At 38.3% G+C, this 27,172-nt stretch overlaps 1 protein-coding gene across 4 annotated transcripts in view; it reads left to right on the top strand.

The window, feature by feature from the left end:
• The window catches only part of LOC139971200 (serine/threonine-protein kinase MRCK alpha-like), a 124,285-nt gene that overhangs the window by 33,857 nt on the left and 63,256 nt on the right, over window positions 1-27,172 (top strand). For all 4 annotated transcript variants that reach the window (XM_071977460.1, XM_071977458.1, XM_071977457.1 and 1 more), the window contains exons 4-6: window positions 2,371-2,466; window positions 14,951-15,193; window positions 20,828-20,884. In XM_071977460.1, coding sequence (XP_071833561.1) covers window positions 2,371-2,466; window positions 14,951-15,193; window positions 20,828-20,884 — 396 coding nt within the window. The remainder of the gene's footprint in view (window positions 1-2,370; window positions 2,467-14,950; window positions 15,194-20,827; window positions 20,885-27,172) is intronic.

Below are 27,172 nucleotides of genomic sequence, written 5' to 3'. Positions count from 1 at the left end.
TACAGAATCTGGCATGGCCCTACAAGTCTCTCAGATAGCCAGAAAGGAGAATGTGATGGCCGATGCTCTGCCCAGGGGACAGCTCCACCCTGACGAGTGGACCCTTTTGCAACGAACATGAAGTAGGTTTTTCCACATGTTCAGCAGACCTCTGATAGACCTGATTGCGACACAGGGCAACAATGGGCTGCTCATCTTTGTTCCGGCCGGCCCACCCGCAGGCCTTCCACATAACGCCAGGTCCCTGTCGCGAAACGGACCGGAAGCTTACATCTTCCCCCTCTTGGCATGGTCAGCCATCATAGTGGCCCCGCTGACCCCGGTTCGGGCAAAAGTTATCCAGCTCCTAGCGGACGAGCCAGCGATCCTGCCGGACAAACCACAGTCGGTTGTCCCATAGACGGGGCGCTGGCTCACCCGGACAGCAAGGGCCTACAATTAGGTGCCTGGAAATTGTCTGGTGTTTCCTTAGACAGAAAGGACTTTGGCCGCCAGAGTGAGAACAACCTTGGTACTTACGTTTTCTGCCTACGGAGATTCGGAGTATGCCGAACGAGACAGACTCTGCCTACCATGGCCTTTCTAACCTTGATCGCCGACTCCTTACCCACACTGTTCCAAGAAGGGAGGCAGGGTTTAGACGATCAAAAACTTTCGTTCGGCTGTTGCCGCCTTCCATCAGGGGCTTCCCCTACGGCTCCACGCCAGGCAGCAACGGCTCGCCTTGACTAAGGTGCCTTCAGTCCTACGGGTTGTGGGGTGCTGATATTTCTCGACCCCTCCTTCTTCGCTAGAACCAGGTTTGGGCTCTCCTACCGGGAGACATCATCATCCCAGAGATCAAGACCTTCTCTTTGATCCCCGAGGACAGACTACAGTATGGTTTCCCATTAGGGCACTGAAGTGGTACCTCAACAGAACACAAGATCTCTTGGGTACTTCGACATCTCTGTTCTTCCTCCTTCGAGTGCCCCACTGAGCAGCCTGGGAGGATACCTTGTCCCGCTGTTTGGTGGAAGCCGTCCGCCCTCTGGCTACAGGTCCAGGCAGATCCATGGCTCACAACAGCAGGGGTTTCACTGCTTCTACAGCCCTGTTGGCAGGTTTTCCAATAGTGGACATCTGCAAGACGACGGCGTGGAAGACTCCAATCGCTCCGTCGCCTGCTACTTATCGGACATATTACAGGCCGATTTGGCTTTGGTCGCTCGATGATACGAGCTCCGGGGGTCCCACCCCTCGGGCCTCCCACCATCGGACAGTGCCACTCGGTGCATAGGTTGTGGGGAGACAGGTAAGTGGGGAACGAAGTAAATATTATAAAACTTACTGGTTTATATATTTACGAGTGACCCACTTACCTGTCTCCATTTCCCGCCACCCTCCCCCGAGGGAGGTGGGACGCAGCCGGACGGGGGAGCGGTCGTTCGACCTGACTCATGACTCCTCGCGTTTCGTCGATAGACATCGCCACCCCCTGGGTCGCCTGCGGCTACTTGTCTATCGGTGGGTGTTGTTTCCTTAGTTCGGTTTACCAGGTTACTCTTTACCATCTAAGGTAGTATGGGCCTCGTCCCCTTGTTCAATTAGGCCTCTGTAGGTGTAGGGGGAGGCACGCCTACGGGGTGACGGAGGGCGGACCCCCACCCCGACTGTTCAGGGTGGGCTCCACCCTCCGCCTGGAGGCGTCAGCAGTCTTGTTAGCGTTAGATTTTTCCTTCTCGGCGAGCTCGGCGGGTGGCAGGGTTTACCCGCCACCCTCCCCGAGGTCGCGTCAGGGGCCACTTTGTGGGAAAGTGGTCTCAAAATGAAGGAAGGCCATTTGGGCCAGTGAGGGTGTACAGTGTTAAAAGATTACCAGGGCATTCTAGACACGGTAGAATGCGGTGCATAGGTTGTGGGGAGACAGGTAAGTGGGTCACTCGTAAATATATAAACCAGTAAGTTTTATAATATTCACTATGTGCGACTGGTACCTGCTTAATGTGAGACTTCTATTTGCAAATTTATTCAAAGTGATAAACTGAGAGTCTTTTAGGGTGGATTTACTTTAAGCAATGTAAATAACAGTCTAGAGTGAGTGCCGTCCTTTGAGTGTCATGACGGACATTGTAAAAAGCTGAACATTGTGTAAATGTAACCATTTCAACTAAGGGGTAGGGTAAGGGCTAAAATTCCTTAAAATCTGTTTACACAAGACTAGAGTACTTTGCATTCACATCTTTATGAAGAAAAAATGCTCTTAGTTTTATCTCTTAAAAAGCAGCTGTTAGTTGCCAATTTCCAACAATTTTAACCAAATATAGGTTAGTAATTTTCGAAGTAAGAATGAAATTTACGCAAAGTTTTCCATTTTCCTAATTTTTACAGACGGCATGTTTCATCGAAGAACGAGATGTTCTTGTTTATGGCGACAGCAGATGGATCACAAATCTACACTATGCCTTCCAGGATGAAGATTACCTTGTAAGTATTTATCACTGGTGTAACCCCCCCCCCCTCTCAGTCCCACTCCACCCTAAAATCTCCTTATCCTGCTCACTCACACACCTGCTATGTTCTTTTTCCCTTCTTAGTCTCTTCAGCACATGCCACATAATATCTTCAACTTCATATAAACCCTTTTCTTAATTACTATTTCAAGTGACATTTATTAGTAAATGTATCCATGTTTGCCTCAAGTAAATGTGTAACTTGCTCTATTCTGTTTGATGTGTCTGGTGTGATCATTAAACTGTGATGTAAGCTGGGGATCAAACAAAGCCTTGTGCCAGACGGTTTGCAAAATACATGAAAATTCAAGAAATTTTGGGGTAAGACACTATGGAGCTAGCATGTCATGCACATTTGGTGGACCAACAAAAATTGAAGTGGAAGAGAGGATTGCCTCAATTCTCTCACAAAATACTCCGGCAGGGTTGACTGAAGGGTCCCAACGTAGCATTTATTCAGTTAAACCAAGTGAATTTGAAAAACTACATTGCCATTGGAAATTAAGAATCAAACCTCAGAGCCTGCTTGAAGCATTTGCCTAGAGAATGCATTATTCTATTATTTTATTTTAGTATTCCTTTCAAATTTGATCTAGCACGGAATCATACATATAAGTAGATCGACATTTACAGAGAGTAAGACTGACTAACACGGAAAGGCTACCCATCCTCCATCCTGAACAAGAATTTCATCCGTTCACCCATGAAATATTTCCTGTAACCACCAAAACCAGAACTTTGAGGGCTTGAATCATCCTCCAACACCATTTCCAAGGGCTTGACCCCAATAGTTCTGTCACAAGACTAGCCATTGTTCATGTTAGATCAGGCCATATTCAGGGGTATTTATTTGCCTTTTAAAGTAATTACTTTTCAATTCGATCTTCTTCATTAAAAGGGGGAGAAATCTGATGTTTTTTTTCTTCTCATTTTTCTTGATGGAGGAAGAAGGAAAGAAATTTTGATAGATTGTTTTTTCGTTGCTTTGGTGTGTATTAAAGAAGGTATTGGTTTTCAGTTGGTGCCACAGACATTATGGACATGTATTCTGCTGGCAGTATCAGTGTCTATGGTCTGAAACCAATTTGTAAACTTTGTCTGTTTTGTCCTTGACCAATTTGTTTTCTTTGAAGAGGGTACTGTTTCTCTTCTTTACTTATGAAAGAAGGCAACTATTAATTGAAGAAAAGTTCAATAGGAGGAGGAGGGTGGGTGCTAAGGTTGACTGTTATGTGACCTAACACAATAGTCTTCAGAGATCTAAAAATCTATAGTAATGCTATCAGTATCAGAAGGTTTATTGAACCCCATCGCTGCTATGGTATTAAACCTGCTATGAAAAGAACACAGATGCATTTATACCAAATGATGATTAGTTACCTCTTGAGACCTGCAGTGTGGAAGGGGAGAAAAAAGGAAGGGAAGAAACAAAACCAAGCTGTGTTTAAAATGATAATAAGTAACCCCAATTCCTAACCCTACCTCTCCCCCCCCCCACCCCAAGCCACCACCCAAAATACATAAGCACACCTTTAAAGAACTTTATTAGTTTTGTACTGCATGGGGGTGGAGCTCTGCCAGTCACAGTTTGTTAATACCAGTTGTATTTAGTTTGACAATTACACTACTTAGGTGTAGTATAACTGTATGGGGGCGCTGAATGTGTCAGAGAGAGTTCATTGCAGGAAGTAATACCTTTCCTAGAAGGTGACTCTGTAAAAGTTAACACACCAACGCTTGTTGCCTTTTGTATCCAAGAATGATCGTCTACATCCTGAGTGTTTCGATGGAACTTGCACTTGCGTACATGTATGTACATGTTAGCCTACTACGCAGCTCACCTGGAGGGCTAAGACACCCAGGTGGTGTGTACAGTATATATGTGTGTGAATGCATATATCTGTCCATTTCCAGTTTCCTTGTAGAAAGTAACTTGATGTGAAATGACCTTTTTCTACCACCAATTTAGCACCCACATGGATTCCTATTAGTGTGGTAATGACCTAGGTTACTTATTCAATATTTATCACACTTTTCCTGGAAGGTTGTCACAGGTATTTTATGACTCTTGTCTTTCCTACCTGTGATCAGGAGTACTGTTGTACAGTGTGTGCGAATGGCCCAGTCACAGGTTTGAAATGCCTTTGTGATTGAAAGTGTCAGGAGGTTTCTGTGCACAGCCCTCAAAAATAATTGGGTCAAACATATTTATCCATTACGCAAATAATGTTTACACAGATGTTTACATTAATACAAGAACTATCTTGCATAGTTTTGTATCATAGAAAAAGATGACTTATAAAAAGATGATAATTTATATCAAGAATGGCTCGATTGGAAAGCTGGTAGTACATACAATGGGGGATGCTTGCCTCTTGTATCTTAATGTATGTACATGTGACATTTTTGTTGTTTTTTGAGTGTGGTTCGATATAAGTTCCCCAAGGTTAATTTCATTACATAGTTGCTGACTTACTTGTCTCCTCACAAATGTTGTACTCATATTTAGTATGCAAAGTACTCGATATCCGGGGAAATAACTCCCTGTATTGAATGACCTTCCGAACCTTCAAAAGACCTCACCCTATTTGAAAGAGATGGACTATGAGAAATTAAAAGACATTGTTTGAGTGTGTTTCTCTCACGAAATAAAGTATAATCGTTTGTTGCAATTTTAGCAGTAGTATCATATTGGACATGTCTTCTTCAAGAATCTTTACCTACATTTTTTCCAGGATATTTCTCAAGTGGAATGAGAATTTGAGTTAATTCATCCCTAATCCACAAGACTTTTCACACCATCCCATCATCCACTGCCTCCACTTCCCTGCTCATTTCTCCAGCCTCCCACAGCCACCCGTCTTCCATCCACTTTCTTCCCCCTCCTCATCCCCTATATAGATATCAAATTATAAATAAGTAGTGACCAAAGTTTCACTATATGATGTCTCACTGTCTATTTTTTGAGCCCATCGAAATTTCTTATCAACCATATTTATAAATATAGACTACTTTAAATACAGTGATGCCTGTTCTTCTCGATTTCAACACATCCATCTTGCACCATGGTCTTGCACCACGGATATGTGTGACATACAGCGTTCTGTGAAGGCCTACAGTGAAATATGACATATGTATACATGTATCATCCATAAAAGCTTGTTACCTTGGATAACAGACTTTTGTAGTAAAGGAGTTTGATTGGTGTGAGTCAGAGAATATGACATCTTTGGCCATCTCCTTGCTAAAACAGTTCTGTCAGTCATTTGGGTTGTCTACAGAGTCTTCACACCTTTCAAGGTCTCACAAAGCACCTCTTTGGTTATTGTAGGACTTTGAGAGGAAGTATCAGAGATGAATTAAAACAAGAATAAAAATAAATGTCTACCTGTGTGAAGGATGATGCAATCGAAAGTCAAGGCTACATTAATTAATGCTATAAATAGGTTCATTTCTTCCTTCTGTTTTTTGTTTGACATATGATCAGGATCAGATTATAACTGCGAGAGTGAAATCGTTCGGCCTTCTCATTTGTCTACGTTTCACGTCAGCTCTGTCGTCGAAATTGAAAGTTTTCCGATCTTCATGTATAAAACCAGTCACAAAAATTGTCTGTTAGCAGTTAGGGTAGGCTCTTTACTTAGGATAAATATGCCTGCAATGAACAACAACTCCACAAAGAAATAAGAACTTTTCTTGTACATTGTGAGATATCATGGTGAAGAACAAGTGTCAGGGGCTTTACCATTTTGTTAGTGTGTGGTAATCAGAGTAGTATTAGATGGTGAAAATAGTTTTCCTTTCCATTGTTTTATCTTTTCATAATATTTCTTTGGAAAATTAAACAAATTTTGATAATGAAAACAGTGTCACAGTATTAATTATGTCACATTGAAAACATTGTTGTTTTGGAAACAGCATTTGGTAAAAGTCATATCTATCAAGAAAACAGATGATGGAGAATATTAAAAATTCGAGCACAAGTGCTATATGATACATGTGATATTTAAGACTTGCCCAAGTCCACTGTCTTGCCATTGAAAGCTAAGATATATTAAAATAGAATCAGATTCTCCCCTCCCCCCCACTGCTGTATGGGGTAGTTGTTCATCTTAATTATCACATATTATAAGCCAAAGATGATGGTTAGGTTTGCTTCTCTTTAAAGGGGTTTGAAACATTCAAACAATTAACTGGATTCATATTTGCTGAATTTACATTTTTAAAGAATGGGTTATTAACTTTATCTACACTTCTTATTCATCAAAGAGAATGTCAACATTTCAGTGTCTAATACTTTCCTGTTTGAAAGCTACAGTACCTGCTCTGTTAACATCCCTATAGTGTGCATGCACACGTACAGTACTTGCGTCAAAGTATGTTTTCTTTCTCATATGCTTGCCATAGTATAAAGGCATATTCAAATTGTCTACCTACAGTACTGTAGCCCAGCAACCTTTGCATTGCCTCCTGAAAGTTCAAATGTAAACATCTGTTGGATTAATTAAGTTAACTATTCATTGGTCATCCTTGAAAATTGATATTTAAAATACAAATGTCTCATTGGTGGACTTGAGTAGAGTCCATCAAGGAAGTTTGTTGTGTTACCTTGAAATTCAAGTACGTGCAACAAATGTGAGGGTATAGAAAACTCATTGGTGACGTCCCTTAGGTTGACATCTATTGAAATAAGGAAGTGAATTAAACTGTCATTTGTCTGTCCTTGGTTGGATAGTAGTGTATCCAACTCTTTCTGTACAAACACAGTTCCCTGGACCTACAGTACTGTAAACCGAGTCCACGCCTTAATTACCCCATTAATGTAACCGGGTCACCGTTCCCTTCTTTATGAATCAGTCATTTGTAAAGTGGCCTATTTGCCTTCATAATTTTTCTTGCCATTCAAAATGAAGAAAAGAAGAAAGAAAAAAAGTACAAAAAAAAAACCCAGTTAGATTATTGGTGATCGATAATGCTTAAAAAAAAACTATTAGGATTTCCAAGTATCCCAGAAAACAGAGGCAAGAAAGTATTGATTTTTTCCCCCATTTGTAGTGATACAAGTACAGTATTTTCAATATTGATACATTACAATATGTTTGGTGATATCTACAGAACTGTTGGGAAAGTTGGGAAATGTTCAAATTTAATAATTGAAGTTACCATTGACTATACACCTTTAATATGGTTAAGCCAATATTGTCCTCCAGTATCACTCATCTGTCTCAAACCAATGTATTGAGAATGGTTCATAAGCCTCTATAGGCAAATACTCTCCTTTGGTTTTGGTAACGAAGCATTGAACCTTGTTTTAGTAAAAGTCACAAAGTAAGTATGTTAGTACATATACAAAGACAACACTGTAGCCTTGAACAGCTAAACATAAACACTTACATTGTAGGTGTGCCTACTTTGCGTATAAGAGGTAATAAAGCTAACCCCCCCGACTGTGTCCGCAGTTGAGAACGGGGGTGGTGGGTCAACGTCGAAGGAAAGAACATTACCCAAGAGCAAAAAAGGTCACAAATGATTGTGTACAAAATCAATTAGAAATAGCTAGTCACTGTACAGTGCGTCAGCCTTGAGAACCGCACTGGTCAGCTGCGATGACAAGTATCCCAAGATCTCGAGCTTAATAAACCCTCCCACCCCCCCTCCAAGCCTTCACATTACAACCTTTTTTTGGGAGGAGAGGTGTAAGGGGAGGGTCAGGATCCACCCCAATAGGAGATCAACATTGCATGGTCTGATCCAGAGCGGCCACACTACGAACTTGATCCCCCTTGCTGTATCAGATACAGCTCGCGTTCTCAATTGTGAACAAGGCTATATTGGAAATAGTGTGGTATTGAAGGCTAAAGAAATCTCTCTAGGCATTACATTCACCTTCTTATGGAAGATTTGTTGTTGTTGTTACAGTTGTTACTTGATCAAAATGGGGGGGGGGGTGAAAATTGATGTTGTGTAATGTTTGTAATGAAAAGCAATGGCAGCCACTTTAAAGGGCTGTTACAATTCACTTCCATTTCAGTTATAAACAGACTTCTTTGAAAGTTTTGTCTTGTTTGCCTGACATGTGATAGTAGGTATCTCTACCTGATGGTAAAAAAAAATTATTTGTCAGGAATTTGTTTTCCTACAAAGATATTAAACATATTCTCTTGGATATGGACTAGTTAGTCCTCGGGTGAAACTCCACGACCTGCATGAAATAATTCTGTCAGCCCGGCAGTCATGAATTATGATCATGGCGGTCGGTTTCCATGTCAGGGGATGCTGGGGATGATCTTTACCCTACTGTAGAGCATGTTTACTTTGAAGATTAATGGAGAAAGATGAAAGAGCCCATGAGACAGCAGTTATCATCGTCATGAGCTCCGCATAGATCCATGTTATATTTAGAGAGCTGGCCTTCTTATAAATACCAATGTGGATTGTCACAGAGAATCACACAAAGAACCTATGTTTGCTTAAAGCAGCTGTGTGTGTTTTGGTGGCTAGTTAAACCAGCCATTTTGATCACTAAATTCCTACTGAGGGGGACACTAAAAATCTAATTGTAGTTGATGTGGAAGACATCCTCTCATATTAAGTTTAAGTTAACAAGAGTAGTTAGTGAATGATAAATGGTAAAACATTTGACCTGATTCAAGTAAATGATGAGAGATTAGATGTGGGTGGGATGATGAGGTACGGGGGGGGGGGGGGAGAGATAGGTGTGAAGAGCGCATCATTGTTATTTGTGAGTATTAAGAATCCTATCCATTGTCTCTCACTCTTTCATAACCATAGTTGTGCATACTACATAAATTACTTACATTTGCAGAAATGGTAATCCATATCAAAATGCTATGCAGTATGACCTAAGTGATATGTGCAAATTAGTTAATGCTAATTTGAATAATAGTATTTATACACAGAATCGTAACATGTTCAATTTGCGAATTTGCAGATGTAAGAGACACACCAATATATATATGAACACACAGACATACAGCAATGTGCCTCTACTCATGGATATGGACATTTGGTCACCATTCCCCCCCCCCATCCTAACTTGTATGTGTAAAGAAAAAATCAAACTAGATATATGTCAAACAGTAACACAACAGTTGTTTGCCAAGTTTACCTCTTTTTACATAAAAACATAGTTACATATATGTACAGTACAGTGCATACCCTGCTTTTAGTAAACTGAGAATCTGCATGAAGAAGAAACATTGTAGAATACTCAAAGCAAATTTCAGTTTTACATAATTCGGGTCCATGGCTGTTCTTGCGATTTACTTTATCGTAGTTGGAAATTATGCATTTTCTTTTTCTTTCTTTCTTTCTCTTTAATTTTTTTTCATTAATTTTTTGATATTTTTATCATAGACAGCTTCCGTTTTGTCTTATATTGCCGTAGGCCGAGCTAACAGATATTCATGTATTCATAATATCTGGGACTGAGCAAGTGGGATGTGCAGGGATATATAGAGGGTAGATGGTTTGTACTTTATAGGTCTGAGAGCATTTAACAAACTATATTAAGGGAGCCCTTATATATCCCAAGAGGTTCTTCTTAAAAACCATTGAAAAGGATCCCAGATGAGATGGTCATTGGAGGCTATATGTGTGTCACTAAAGATGACGTTAGTTGCCATGTTTTGCTGGCCATTAAATCACGTAGCGACTGAGAGGAGCATATATTGGTTTACTTTATACAGCCTTCACTTTGTGGTACTTGTTGGCATCTAGTTCTATGCAACAACACTTGTATTCCTTTGAAACCAAATGATGAGGACTATTGCCATGGATTCCTACTGTCACCTCACCACACTGCACGAAGCAAAGAATTTGTGAATGTGAAGTATGTAGTCAATCATTCTTGTACAGATCTGTTTGTCATTGTCAACAATGTGAAATCAGAAATACTGGTAGCATTCTGTCACAAGTAAAGGAGTAATCCCCCACCTGGACACGTCTCAATCTGCTTAGCGTTCGACACCCGAGACGAATGACATAAATAAATGACAGACCACCAAGAATTTTGCGAAATGATACATATAATTTATTTACAACACGACCAATGACTTTTTGGTCTCGACAAAAGAAACATATAAATACCCAACACAAAAATACACACGTCGGTTAGCATTCGCTAACCCGACCAACCCTTCCAAACAGCTCTACTAAGGATTTGCCCTATCGCTTAATTTTTCCCTATCGCTTAGATTTCTTCTCTATCGCTTAGATTTCTTCTCTATCGCTTAGATTTCTTCTCTATCGCTTAGATTTCTTCCGGCTGGTACCCTGCAGGAAGCTCCAGACGGTATGGCGAGCCCCTCACACCAGCCTAGCCGTCGGGCCCCAACACTGCAACCCTATATGACAAAAACACAACAAAACTACTCTCAGGCATGCGCCAAATGGCAAACACATGGCTATACTTATATCTATACCAACGAATATTGTCAAACTATGACGTCAAGAGCCCCTATCTGACGTAAAGTCAGCAAGCAACACACAACCAATATGGTGTCACTATTTACCACATAATACCAAGAACCTCCGGGTCAACCCTTACCATGAAACACATAATAGCTACCCGATACTACATATCACAATAACAAAATGGCGGCAGCCCGATGTTTGGAAACAGAGCATGGTTAGAACGCCCTCAAATTGGCGATAACTACCCGTTCCACTACATATGATAATATACAAAATCAATCAACCCAACCAAAGGCACTAAGGCGAACTTATAATTCCCACGCACTTATACGACCTAAAAATACCTTAAATGCTTTAAACGCATTTGACCCTAAACAATTACAAATTCGTATGCCTAAGCATGGATAAACATTTTAACAAACTGACTGAATTGCGAGCCATAGATCGAGGACTCCTTGAAATACAATACATTAATTTCTCCACAAACCCTACTGTGCGATCAAAAATACAGATACCAATTAAATGCGTAATACGGACAAAAAATCAACTTACGGGATCGTCCTATTAGTAAATCCCGGATTAACTTGGTCAAACGGCCAGGGACGTAACACACAGTAAAACGGCCCTTTGCGGTGTACATATACACAGAAATGTGTCCAAAATGATTTCGTCGAATAAGACAAGAACGGATACACACAGTAATCCTCAGGATACGCTGATATGGCTTAGGCTAAAACGCAACGCCACAAAATATCAACGTTCCCAGTCTTTAGGCTCATACAAAGAAGCCTAGGCTCATACAAAGAAGCCTGGATAACGGCTAACACACAGAAGCCGAGGAATAAGACGGCGAAGACCGGACGGTGGTGAGACTCACACAGAATGCCTCATCCAACCACACCCCAATCCTTATATAGCGACCTTAAGTTGACCCCTGCCCTTACCCGCCAAAGCACAATCTACGAATTCCGATGTACCCGTTTCCCATTATGCACTTGCTCGGATCTACATACATTACTCGAGAAGAACCCGTCTCCCCATTGTTCACCTCCTGGAATTTGCATACATTACTCGAAAGCAGAAATGAACAATTTGCAAAGGCCTAGGCTGCCCGGTGGAAATTTCCAACCACAAGGAATGCTAAAATACAATGCAGGCGTGACACATTCTTTTAGAGTTCTGTTAATTAATACATTTCACCAGGGTGTTGCTGTAATAGCTTGTTGAGACCTTTACAACCACACAGGAGAAATCATTATGCCCGAAAGGGAAAGCAGAAATTCACAAAATTTTGGCATGATCTTTATTTTCTGAAATAAAATTACACCTTTAAAACATCTTATAGACTGGATTGTCATGTGACTGTGGCATAGCACACAGTAATTAGGGCAAAGTGCAATCTCCCATGATCAAGTTGTCTGTGTCCTACAAGACTTTTTTCCAAAACCAATTTGGTGTGGCCCCAAGAAACATTTTAGCAAGGGAAAGCAAAATATATATACTTTGACAAGTTTTAATGGAAGAATCAAAAAGTTGGAAACTACAGAGGTAGAACTTTGTGATATTTTTATATTTCCCACAAAGGTGATATGTCAGTATTTGTCACAGGAGAAAATTTGTCACTGTCAATATTTGTTTTTGAATATTGATCAGGTACAAAATTAGACTGTGGCCTGTTAGATCAATTTCGTGCTGATCCCAGGTTTAGCCAAAAAGTTAGAAAAACAAACCAGATCAACATATGTACAGTATATATAGAAAGCTACATTTAATAGAGGACAATTTGTTTGATATTCGGCTTCATCTTTTGAATAATTCAACGTAAAGTTGCCTCTACAGCCTCTCCTTCTCCCATGAAAGGCCAGAAGTGATATTCCAAGCCACTTGAGTTGAAGGTAATGGATTAGTACCCATTACAGTCAAATACAACTCCAGACTTGTTTGTGAAGGAAGTAGTGTACTGTGCAAGTAATCATACAGCCTGAATTGACGACACACATGGGAGATCCTTAAGAATGGAGTACCGTACGATTATAAACAGATGAGGGATAGAACTCGTTGACTGTCGTAGTCGTCATGGAATGGATTCTTGAATGAAAGAGCTAGACTTACCATGTTCATTAATTAACCATCTCTTCTCACTCTCACGGTGTTATAACTGGCTTTGATCGTCACCGTTTGTTATGTTTACCTGTCAAGTATGTTTGTAAAGCTCAAGTTATGAAGTTGTCATATTTCCACTGCGGAAAGTAATATTGTCTTTGGCATTTCCTTTTCAAGTTCATGTGATTCCAATCTGGGGATTGTGATGCAATAGCGTTGCTATGTACATATTATGTGTAGCAATTCCATGTGTTTAAATCATTGACATGAATGATACAAGTCAAGAACACTCCTTCATGGAACTAATTTGCAGTCAAATCTTCTCTCATTCCTGATACAAGCATTTGACAAACCTTGGATAGACATGCCACAAAATGGAAACAAGGAAAGACATATGCTGTATACAGACATTTCTTGTTTAACCTGTAGTTAGCCTCAAGTTCATCTCACAGATCTGCAGCTCTAGGGTTGCATGATTTAAATTAACTATTTGTTTTAAGATGAATTCCACTGTGACTTAAAGCAGCCTTATCTTTGGAAATTAAAAAATATAAATTAAGTGATGCAAACAGTAAGTCCCATAATAGGCAATTCATCATCTTGAATATTCAACTTTGATATCAGTCTTTGTAAGATATCATGTAAACAATTATAAATGTATGCTGTATTGGCCCCAAATATGCTAGATATTCAAATATGGTCACCTTTGGTCAAACTTTGTAAACTGTTTTTATTACAACCTTCGAGGAAATTTTCCTCACTGGGACATTCAGTCATCTTGTGTTTTCCTTAAAAATGTCTGAGAACAATTTGGAGAGTAAAGACCTCCAGGAAAGTTCTATTTGTAAACCTTCTAGCAATTATAGCATGCTATAATTTGGGGCCTATACAGACTACCTTTAAAGAGACATCTTTAACATAAAACTGTCCAGAATGTTTAATCTGTACTCACCATAAATCAATGTTTATTTGGTGAAAAGGGCTAGGATTTTGTCTTTGATTTTAATCCCTAATTTGGAATCTTGTAAAGAGTCAGTATGTAGAAGGCATGGTAAAGAGCCAGAGTTTAGGTGACCATAAGCAAATGTCTGCAAATACTAAAACCCTTTCAGGTGAGAAGGGAAACTAAACTCTCTGAAGGAAAGGAATGTGTGTGCAAATGCAACAATAATGCTGTATCCTGATTTTGTGTTAAGAGGTACAGTGGCTGCTTTGAAACAAGGGTTATGTCAAGGGTTTGTAACTTGAACTACCTGTCTCCTCAAAACACTTTACTTTGGTACAGTCTGCAATGTTTCCCTGTGTTGTTTCCATAGGCAAGTTAATTTGATTCGGACTGTTCCAAGATAGTATGGGTTAGCAGGAATATTAACACACGTTTGGTTCCATTTGGCTGATCTGTTCTAAATTCTGCTATTATGTACAAGTCTTTGGCCTCATGTGTAATGTCCCCCCCCCCCCCCCCGCAAAGATATGCTTGACATAAGCATAGCTGGTGTGGACCCAAACTGATTACTTTATGATAGTTATATTGTTGGCTTTTAGCATGCTACTGTATCTATTCTATGATAGAACTGTGTCATCTCCAGTGGCTAGAAAATACATCAACGAAAAGCTAGTTTGTCACAATTTGTTTTAATAGAATCTATGAAATGTTTGTATTGGCCTATCTCTTGAGTAAAAAGAATAGATGAATATGACGGCTGTATTTTTCATCCGAACGGATCAAAAGGTTCGCACGTGAAGCTGCCATAGTTTGTTAGCATGTTTCTTACAGAGTGTCCTCCTTGCTCTCTAGATTCATCTGGAGTAAATCTGCTTATTATAATGTCAACAAAGCCCTCCCCCACTCAAACCCCCCTCTCCCTTTGATTCTTAACCATTCTTTAATAATTCTCTCATTTCTTCTTTTATTCTAGTATCTTGTGATGGACTACTACTGTGGCGGGGATCTTCTCACTCTCATCACAAAGTACGAGGACCGTCTCCCAGAGGAGATGGCTAAATTCTACATAGCCGAAATGGTGCTAGCAATAGATTCAATCCACCAGCTTAGGTACGTCCATCGAGACATCAAACCAGACAACGTCCTGCTAGATCAGAATGGACACATTAGACTGGCTGATTTTGGATCTTGTCTCAAGATGTTGGAGGATGGAACGGTAAGATAATTGATTTCTCCCAATTCAAGGAAATTTAAAAACTATTGTTTATTTTTATTCTCGTCTTTACCCTGTTTCTCCTCGATAAAGGCACTCTGATCTGTCTAGCCCATAAAACTTGGTAACATTTTAGCATGGCACCCCTATTGACCCACTGCCAGGTCACAGCCCCCACCTGCATGGAACAGGGCTCGAAATCCAGATAATTTCACCAAATGAAAACAAGTGGGCTGTGACCTTGAATTGGGTAAACAGTGGCACAGTGCTACAACTCTTGTTGTACGCTAGGTAAATTATAGTGCCTGCTGTATATAGGAAGGAGATTGGCAAGTATCACCACATACAAAGCATCCAAATCAACCAAGGTTTGGGGTTATGGGATGAGGGAGGGTGGGGGGGGGGACAAAGAGGAAGTTTGCCTATCTCAGAGCGTACTGATCAATTCTTATTACATCCATCGAATTTCATTTTGCAAGAAAAATTGTTTCCTCTAAATTTATCATATGTTGAGATGTTCTTCTCAATATGGCAAGATATAACCACTTCTTCTCTTGAGTTATTATAGACTTGAGAGGATCTGTGCTTCTTGAAGAGACTCATAATTTTATGACAAATTTTCTAGTCCCATTTGCTAATGAAACACCCTTGATGTGCAAATATTGATGACATAAATTAGTTCTGCTCGCAGCTGGGATAGAGAGGGATTCACAGCCAAAATGCTGCGTCCAATGGCGTAAGCCTCTTGGCAGAAGCATAAAGTATGTATCACTTGGCACGATTGCAGTGTGTAGGATGAAAATTCATGCTTTAACAGCGGGAAGAGGGAATGACTTAAACACACACAGGATATACTGTCACAGGATGTTGTTTGTGTGGCTTTAGTTGTAGACTTGACTGTAACCTGAAACTAACATTTCCATCAAAACACCTGATTTCCCCCCACTGGTATAGTTGAATAGATTTAGTTGGAATTTTGAGGTTTGCATTATAAGCTAAACCTCTGAAAGGGCATAAAATGATATTGCTTGAAGGATGTTCATCCACATGGACCCTCATGGGCCCCCTATGCTATTGTACCTCACCTGCCATTTTGGGTGGGAGTCAAAGGTCATGTGGGGTCAGCAGAGGGCAAAGTGTGAAAATCTCAATAACCCTGTATCTCCAGGACCAGAACATGAAAGGAACTCATGTGTGCATGGTATGAGCGCTTCTTTAGTGTAAAGATTTTGTGTAGGTCATTAAAGGTCATCAGAGGTCAAACCCTGAAAGCCTTGTAAGCACAATATCTAAAGATAGGAAACTTCACGAGATGTCATATGCGACATATTTTTGTACTGGTAGAAATGGGATACATGTCCATTATGGTGGCAGACTTTATTCTGACCAAATCTGACAAATTTGACAAAACTGCTATGATCTCTAGTGAATAAAACATGGTTCCTTTGGATTAATCGGGTCACCAATAATGATCTTGTTGACAGTTTTGTGTTTTGTGTCCATTAGATGATTTAGAAGAATTTTATTTTTAAAGAGTTAGTTCCCAGGTAGCAGTTCCCTGATATAACATTCTGCAAGACTTATATGGAATATACCAGAATAAGTAAATTATTTGAAAGCTTTGTTCTGCAAATACTGTCAAGGCAAGTAACCGCTGGGAGGGTCTTCATTCTGAATAAGAAATAGCTCTTGTGTGTGATGTATAGGTTGCATGACATTCACTGAACTTGAAATGTGATCTGCTAGAAGCTAGCTGTTGGGTATTCTTTATCAAGAAGTAGTGAAGTTAGTTCAGCTTCAGCTGTAAATCACCTGTCATCTTCAATGTGTTTGTTTTGCTTTCATTGTAAGATGAACACGGCAGCGGTTTCAGTGCCTGTGAAATATTCACCATCAGCGACTGTCTGTGATAAACGAGGGGCATATGAAGGAGAAATGAATTGCAAGGGTTGTATCTATATGGGTACTTACTGCTGTACTGTATTAAACTATTGTATGTTTGTGCATATGTATGTAGATATATGTGTGTGTGTCATGATTGTCCAGCCCTCTGTCTAGTTGGCTACATGTTTAGATTTATTTATTTATGATATTGATTCTTATGGGTCATATTTATTCCAAGAACTATACATTAACAGGAAAAGACAAACAATTTAGAGGCTCAATACTAGGGTCAAAAATGAAAACTTGAAAAAAAGGTTAATTAACCAGAAATATGGTTCATGTCTTCCTCAAAAGTGATATTGCTCCTTTTTTTTTTTTTGAACTTATAATATGTCCATCACTTCTCTCTTACCTGTCTTGACCCAGCTATCACACTTTCCCATCTTCCTAGTCAATATATGTAATGATTCACATGATTTTATGAATATTTCGCTGCAATGGTGATATCAATATTTAATTAGGAAAGGATGAATAGTTCCTTCACCCTTAAAAACTGAAGTCAGTATACTGCAACAACTTACTAATGAAATATAGCTCCATTTTAAAATTCAATTAGCTACTATTTATGAATATTTATTGGTTTTCTGCAGTATAAATACAGTATGAATAGAACTCTACCTATGAGTCATTTTAAACCTGTAATCTTTGCGCTATTCATGTTTTTTTCACAAGGTATTGATTTTAGCACAAAAGTTATGTTAAAGGAGATGTGCAAGCAGTAAAAGGAAATAGTTCTCAGAAACTTAGAAGTCTTAAAAGAGTTTAAGAAGACTGGATCTTTTAAAAAGCAAATGTAAAAGCTACTGTAGGTATGAAGGTTTTGCACCCCTAATGCACAATACTTAAGTTCATAACAGTGCTGCAGATGTAAATTTAGTACTAAGGAAGGAGGAACATATCCAACTAGTAGCCTTGTGAAATTTGCATTCAGTTCCTATTCGCCAATTTCAAGGTAGCAGGATTTGAATTTGACACATTTAAGATGGAAATTGAACAAAATTGGAGTGCATATCTGACAGTGTCAATACACTTCCCACTTCCCCTTGAAGGTAAAAACCCACTCCGAGATAAGAAAAAATAGACTGAAAAGCAAATCAAATCAAACCGAAACATTTGGCTGTCACCGTGTCACTATGATGTCACACCTGCGTGCCTTAAGATCACTGACGGTACAAACTGTGACAATCTCAGCTATCAGTATTTAAACAAATGCAATTAAACAAATGAATGAAAATATATTGAAAAGATTCCTCTTTCATCATGCAGTCAAAAATAAATTTTCTGCTTGGGATGATTACTCCGTTTAAATCCTGCGACCGACCCTAATGCACAGCATCATCATGTGGACTGGTTTCGTGGTGCGAGTAATTGTGCATTGTTCCGTTATCAATGGCTTGATTTACTTCCTCCCTAATGGCAATAGTAGAGAGATAATTAGTGTAATCACTAGGTGACAATAAACAGCTTATGCCTCTAAATTTCATTTACAAGTAAGGTTAGAGAACTAGATATATATCTGCAGTCTCAAGTGTTATACTTAACCCAGACCCAGGGTTGATTGTTTTCATATCTTCTTTCCAACTTAACTCAATGTATCAAACCACACTAATTAGCAGCACAGGAATGACTGAGAATAAATTGTATTGTAATGTATTTGTATGGGATGGAGAGGATGGGGAAGGGGAGGATGAAGAGTAAAGAGATGTTAACATAGGCAGCTTACAGAACTTTAAATCAATATTAACTTTACCCCTCCGAATATATAATTTCATCCTCAAGGCTATTCTATCCTAATGTAGGATATATCATGGTATCCTCTTGTTTGTCCTATCCTAATAAAATAGTGTATGTAACTATGGTAGCATCCCTGTGTCTGTCCTATCCTTACGAAGGATATGTGATGGTATCCTCGTGTCTGTCTTATCCTAATGAAAGATATATGATAGTATCCTCGTGTCTGTCCTATCCCAATGAAGGATATATGGTTGTATCCTTGTGTCTGTCTTATCTTAATTAACTATTGGATATATGGTAGTATCCTCGTGTCTCTCTTATCCTAATTAAGTATTGTATGTATGCTAGTATCCTCGTGTCTGTCCTATCCTAATTAAGTATTGTATGTATGGTAGTATCCTTGTGTCTGCCCTATCCCAATGAAGGATATATGGTAGTATCCTCGTGTCTGTCCTATCCTTATTAAGTAGTGTATGTATCTATGGTAGTTTCCTGTCCTACTGTATATAGTATCTTATGAAGGATATGCACATGGTAGTATCCTAGACGTATGTTCTATCCTAGTGAAAGGCTGAAAGCTATACACTTATGTTGTGTACCCTCACGTCTGTCCTATATAGTATCCCTATGAAGGATATGCGGTAGTAACAAAGGTTTAGTGTCCAGGATGTTGATTGAGGTTGTATAAATGTCTATGGTTATTCCAACTATTCATACAACAGTTACTCTCTAATGAGAGGATGTGGACAGTAATGGTTCACAAATCTTTTCCGTTCTTGATCGGTCAGTCCATCGTCACGATGAAAGACACAAGTACTATAGGGAAGCGCTTCAGATACAAACCTGAACCTATCTCATCAAATATTTCCTCTCTTGTGGCATCGTTGGTTGAGAAAGTTTTAAATAGAAACCACAATGTCGAAGTCATTATTTCGTTAAATGATCTTGTCCTTGTGCAGTACTGTTACATGGTGTGATATGATGAAAATTGTGAAAGCCTTGGAAGTTATCTTTATAATGTACAAACTTGTCCTTGATCTAGGAAGGAAATTATCAGTATGTTTACTAAAGACAATGGCAAATATTACACTTCTCCATTTGTAAGGATTTTTTCCCCCACAAAAGTGATCATTGAACTTGGAAAAAAAATACAGATATTTTTCTTAATATGTTTTTATTTTCTTCTAACAAATAAATGTTTTGTTCCTTTTTAGAATACCACAAAAATTTGTATACATCGATGTTACTTTGCAAACGCCATCTTTGATCTTTACTTCTAATATCTTTGAAGTTGATAGATGAAGGACTATTGGTAGAATTTTAGAAGAACTTTCTTTTCTTCAAGATTAGATACATTCCCAGTTTAAACTTTACTAGACAATTACAGATATTTTTCAGTACCTCTCCTAGCTATGTCACATAGTAAAGATCTGCTATAGTCTGAGGATTTGTCTTCTTTTATAACAAAAAATAACAAATTTGTGCTGGTAGTTCCTTTTTTGTGAAATATACACCGATCTTTCATTTCATTACAGCAATGAAACGAAACCACATCCTTTCTTTTGTGGAAGTTGAATCAGCATTCCCCGACCAATTTTTCTAATGATAGTAACACTCTACGTACACACTATTCCATGCTGTGCTTTAAAGCCATCATACTGACAGTATGAACAGTCTGAAACATCTTGACTGATAGAAACAGGATATCCATTCTGCTCAAACTGTCTGCTCAATTAAGTGCTTTGAAGTATGACTTGAAAGAAAAAGTACAACCTAAAAAAAATATTAATAAAATAATAAAATGGGTGGTATTACATCATCAGATATATACAGCTATCCCATTAGTTAATTAATTAATTACAGTCATTGATGACATATCATTAATTACTTGCACTTTCTTCGCATGAAGCATACTCAGGTTTAATTCATGTTTCATCTTTATTACTGCTTTACTTACAGGTCCAGTCCAAGATCGCTGTAGGTACACCGGATTATATATCACCCGAGATTTTAATGGTGAGTAGCTCCTCTGAATGTTCCTCGTGTGGTCACGTTCGCTTCCCTCCACGTCCATTTCCCGCTGACGTCAATGTGCGTCTAGCGAAGGGGGAAGCCAAATCTGACTTCCAGAAAGGAAGTAGCTTCCTCCCGATATATACCAATGTGTTGTTATTTGGGTATCAAAACATAGCGTGCGATGACAAGAAGGTGGGTCGTTTTAAAAGACGAGATACTCAAAGTTGTTTTTCGGTGGATAGAATCTGTTTTCATCTAATCTTCTTGTGAAGAGTGGTTAACAGGATTTGTTTATCCTTTATCTCTGAGGAAAATGTGTGGAAAATGTTTGACGTAATAAACATTTACCTTTACCATGTTCAGCCTGCTTGACAGATGATATGAAAATATGGTTCAGTTTTATGTTTCCTGTCAGTAAAGATTATGAAGTTTTGAGAGAAAACATCCAAAGCTGTTAATTTTGTTAGCACCCTAAAGAAAAAACAACGGTGACCTAAATGTGAAGAAAGCTTGCTTTAAACTAGCTTAAAAATAGATTTCAAAGACCTTTGTCCTGAGAAATTGTTTTTAAGTATCTTGATTCGAATTACGAGATGTAGATTAGCTGTACATAATACCTTGAAAATTCGGGAGACAAGACTGAAGACCAATAATAGCTGGACCTAGTTGCATGTTCTCTGACAGTAAACCGTTGTCAGTTTTAATCATTATGATGATTTGAATCGCCAAGGCCGAGTCAATGAAATTGCAAGATAGTAGTGTATTGTTATATACTGAATCATTTAAACTCTCAATCCATTCCCCATTTATCCACTACCTCTTCTTCAAGCCATCCATCTAATATATCCTAGACACATGATTGTAAGTAGATTAAGGTCCACCTGAGTTCTCCTCTCTCCCTCAACCCTCCCTCCCCTCCTTCTCCCCCTGCCTTTTCCCTTTTACGCAAAGGAGGAAAAGCTCTCCTGTAGATTTTTGCATTACATTCTAATGTCAGTGTTATCAACCTTTTCCACTACATCTTTTGTTCAACCCCCCTCTTCCCCCCCCCATATCCCTCTCCCCCAAATCCTCTTGCCATGCGTTCCTCCTGCCTCCTGTCATAAACTTTTCACACATAATGAGAGGATATATACCAGTGCATCTAACATATCACATTACTTAGATGTCCGATGTTGTCTTCATTTCGTCTGTTTTCCTTTTAAAAGGCTTCCTTCCCCTCCAGACAGTTTGTTAAACCATTTACCTTTTGATCATCAGCAGTAGGATATTGGACTGTTTACCCTTCTACTTTTAGATTATGTTGTTTATGTTCTTACCCAAGGAGTAAATCACCTCTACCATATTTCACCTTTCTTACCGTAAACTTTCTGTCATCTTATAAATTGTCTCTCTTGCTCTTGGTCGGGCCAGCTCTTAAAGCGGTTGTTTGATTTCGTTTTTAATAAATAAATTCTTATACTCTTAATATTTCAGTACCCCATAAAATTGTAGTCTGATAGCTTGCAAGACTCAAATCATGTTTCCCTTTTCAAATTATGATGTAAAAATTAGACAAGCATGGCATATATTTTCCGTTTGCATTTTACTTGTGCATAATACATGAAAGAAAAAGGTGTCTGGGCCACACAATCTATGGGCTTCATGGATTACTTGCTCATTAATAAACAGAAACATTAGATAAACAACTCTTGGGGATTTTGGGGGATTTAGTTTGATAAATTGCAATGTTTACTATTTTGAGGAAACAGATGCACAGTAAATTATTCTACAAACTTGTTGACCGAATTCAAATGGCTACTTTAAAGCAATGTCTTCTCCTGTTGGTTGGTAATGGTAGGAGCCATTTGACAGTTTGATATTCATTAGCATTTAAGTAAAAGCTGTTAAATTTAGAAAGAACCATGCACTCATCAACTGTACTACTGACCTGCCGTTATCTGTCGTCAGGAAGCAATACTTCCGGAGAGGTAGTTTACAGTGGGAGATGACAGTTATGAAAGGAGTAACTATAACTCTCAGAGATATCACACACAGACGTGGTAATGAAATAAACCAATAGATACGTTTATACCATTCTTATTTTATTTTAAGTGCGATACATGTTAGCCCTTCATTAAAACGTCAGGGACATGGTCTGCTCAGTTTTAAGAAAAATGAAGGAGTCTGTTTAGTATGAAATTCAGGGCTATCCCTTATAGAACATTGTTCTTATGTGATTTGTTTAATTTAATAGTCAGTATGAAAAAGCATCGTTAAATATAGAGAAGCACTTTTGAAAATGGTGATACTTTGATAGCAAACGAATTGGATCTTTTTTTCATCACAGTTTATAAAAGTGGGTAATTATTTTCCAAGAATTTACATCTTTTGGAGTATATAAAGTACAAGTGGACATGGTCTCAGTTGGTTTTGGGGAACTAAATGGAGCAAAACTTATGTTGAAATGCTCAAAACCAATTGGCACAAAGTCTAATGAAGTGTGTCTACAAGTTGTACATAGGGTAATTTTGTAATTGGCATTCTTTAGATAGACATTTTAAGGCATTGAACATAGTGGGACCTTGTGACAGCCGGTTTTATAACTTTATAATAAGTTGGCATAACTTGCCACTAATTTAGTGATTTATTGAGCCCTTGCACTATAGATATATTGATTATTTAATAGCGTATATAGATTGAAAGGTAGACTAAGGTTTCAAATTTGACTTGGAATTTGGTGTAGTGACTAGTATCGACTTGTATAACTTTGAAAGCGTGGTGTGGGGGGGGGGTGTGGGATGGGGGTTGAGGAGGGAGTGTGGAAAGGGGAGAGAAGTGCAAATGCAGGATAATACTGTTTCTAGACCATATTTTATCGAATATCTTTAATAACAGTAAGGTAGGTCCAATATGGACGGAAACATTAGTGTAACCAATTATTTTAATATGTTATAAAATTGTACTTTGTTACAAAGACCAGAGTTTCAGAATAGAATTACTTAAGAACAGTCACATTTTGGCCTTATCCATCCTCAAAAAAAGTTCTTGTTGAGGGCTTGGAAGGTAGGGGGTTACAAAATTTCAAGATGAGTATTAATTGGATTAATTAATTACTCAATTGTTTTTGCATGAAAATAAGATTTTGTTCCTCTCTCTCGTCTACAATCTCCCAGTCGTTCGTCCATGTACAATTTTTCTTTTCAGAGTGTATTACAATATAATCATAACCTTGACAATAAATCAGTAAGTATCCAGTTTTTGAACTCAACTAAAAGTGAACAATTTCTGACGTTCACTTCTTCTTTTTGTCTGTCATCTTTTCATATTTTTTTGACAAATATTTTATATGGCTCTTGTTTTATGCATTGATGTATGAGACACAAAGGCAATGATATCGAGGCCCAAGAGGGGGTTATACTTGAATGGTTAATTGCATCCCACACCTAACAAGTTATATACTGTACAGTAGTATAAGATGCATCTCATTTGTGGCCATAATCATTCTTTGCCCTATAGAGTAGTAGTCTTTTCTCATTTTAATAAGTCTGTGTGTGTGTGTGTTTTTTTGTATCGTTTGTCAACTGATATACTGTATGTTTGCCACAGCAGAAGAATAGCTGCAAATTATTCTGTCTGATGGTCTCTGGAGGGGCCAATAGAACAGTCTTTTTGAGTTTAACAGCACTGACAGTAGCAAAGATGTAATAAAAAATATGGCTAGAATATGAGTCACCGTTAAGTATTATAAATGGGATGGATTGCTTTGGCAGACTTTTGAATAAATGTTATAAGCAGCTATGTGAGATTCAGTCAGGCTTTGTATCAAATCAAACTCAAGTTGCGCAATACGATAAGAGCAGTTTTTGCATCAGTAATTTTTCTGCATTTAAGCAAAAACCCATGAATTGCAGGAGTTATTCTCTGTTCATTTCAAAAGTTGATGGAACCCCTCCATAAGTGTAATTTTTGGACGCTCAATATTTGTCTTTAGTTTCAAGCGGTTTGTAAAAATGTTAAATTCTGTAATTCCAATACTTTTGAAAAAAAAAACATGATGACTATGAGTATTGAACAATATCTGCTGTTAGAGCTATACTGGAGGACACTTCAATTTTGGCAAAATTTACAAATATTAAAAATTTGCATGTTCAAACTGATATGAATGGCAAATACTGGCCATAATCAAATGGCGGCAAGCAGAAAACGGATGGATGTAGTAGGTTTGACATCCCATCAGCCACATTGCAGATGTTATTTTCAGCGTTTGATGGGAAGACATTGTGGTTGTCGTAATTGGCAGTGCCATCAGTAAACAGTACCACATGATAATGAGTGCCGTTATTGCAAACTTCCTTTAAATTATAATCTCTAGGACTTGATATATATATATATATTTGTGGGACAGGCATGTCCATTCAATTAGAGGTAAAACTGGAACGGTGAGTGATGACTGAAGTACCCGTGTTCGCCGGCATGCACTTTGTGATTAAGGAATCAAGATTTAGACAGAATCTTACAGAAACCTACTTTAAGTAATTGACAAGAAAGGAATTGCTGTAGTCAAGAGAGGGTGTACAGTACGTTTGTTTGTTGCATGGGGCCCGTCCACGTTGTCCCTTGGAGCATTTTGCTCGGTTAAATTGCCGTGTAGCCGCTGTGGGCGATAAGAAACGTCTGGTACCGTGTATGCGAAACAATGTTGTCAGACATCATGCATATTCATTTTATATTCATTGCTATTGTTTGAACATTTCTTTGAACATGTGGAACAATTTGAGTACCTCTTATGAGTTTTCACCTTTTCAAATATTAAAGGTACAATATTCCAAAAACTTTGTTCCTTATTTTTATGGATCTATATATATATCTCCCAAAGTTATCTGATCATAAAGCTTTCCACCATGTAAATACGTCCCTTGCTACAGTTGTGCAAATTTCCAAAGCCATAACATCTTTTTCAGTTTTGGAAGAGAACTAAAAGCAATTTAATTTGTTGTTCTTCAGTATAACAGTAACTTCACAGATAACGAAACAGTTTATTCCAAATAAAATAAATACAGTTCATTATTTGATCCTTTAGCAATGAAATAAGCTATCAAGTATATACAACCGATAATATTTGTTTCCATTCAGTATAATACTGATAAATCATATAGTATTTTTTATCAATCTTAAGTTCCCCTTCAATGTTCTATACCTCTTCGTAGTGTACAACGTTTCCTATTGCCTCACCGCAACACTGTGAGGCATTTGATAGCGTTTTTGCAACCCTCTGTTCAAAGCTCACTGACAGATATGACTTTTATCATTTACACTTACGTTTTTTCTACAATGTTTGCTTTATTAACAATGCTGAATGAGACATGCATATTCTGTCATTGTATTTATTTTAGAATTTGATGCAAAATTATGTGATGGCTTTCTATAATGTTATTCATTCATCGCAAATATATCACAATTCATTCACTTCATGACCATACCGAACGTCAATCTGTTTTGTCTGTCAATCTTAATTGTTTGTCATTTGGTGTCAAAAAAATGATTCATACATTGATGACTATGGGTCTGTCGATCCACAATTATTTCAATTTTTACCATGAATTCACAATGTTTATGAATTATTATTACTGTTTTATAAAAACAAATATTAATTGATGGAGACAGATGGTACCAGAAATTTGGTGTCATAATTTAATTAAACAAACATCCTCCCGGAAAGAAAAATCTACCATTTTGTATATATGCTTGTCATTGGTAAGATAGCAAACTGTATATGAGCCTCAAAGGTGCCAAAATGTCTAGATGCCTAGCAGGATGGAAAGCACCCTCTTCATCTTATTCAAATGTCATAGCATCCCCTAGGTGATGTCCTCCTCTCATCTCTCATAAACTAATAACCTTGAACAGCTTTTTTTGAGTAATGTCTCTTTAAGTAAATACACAATTTACCCCAATGAGAGATGCCTAAAACCGGCAAAAGTTTGGTCTTTTTCCTTGTTGTTTTCTTCAATGTATCGCTTACGGTAGTTTCCTTCCTGAAATTGAAAGATCGGTGCCTAAACGAAGAATGCCGTCGACTACATTTGCGCCGAGACATTTGTTTGTAAACCAGAGAAGGCCTGTTGTGGCTACTTATGATCATTATTCATTCGTAATGGAAGGGATAGGCGTGCAGTACATAGTGTACTGTACTGTACGTGTAACCACACACTCTTACAGGAGAAGCACTGCAGGAGGTATTACAGTACATCTTCTGTGGATGATCAAAATTACACGTTACATTTCAGTATCTTCATATGGTTTAAG

The sequence above is a fragment of the Apostichopus japonicus genome, chromosome 8, assembly GCF_037975245.1.
Source record: "Apostichopus japonicus isolate 1M-3 chromosome 8, ASM3797524v1, whole genome shotgun sequence".
Taxonomy (NCBI): domain Eukaryota; kingdom Metazoa; phylum Echinodermata; class Holothuroidea; order Aspidochirotida; family Stichopodidae; genus Apostichopus; species Apostichopus japonicus.
The sequence above is the reverse complement of the archived record's forward strand: the minus strand, read 5'-3'. Positions and strand labels throughout refer to the sequence as shown.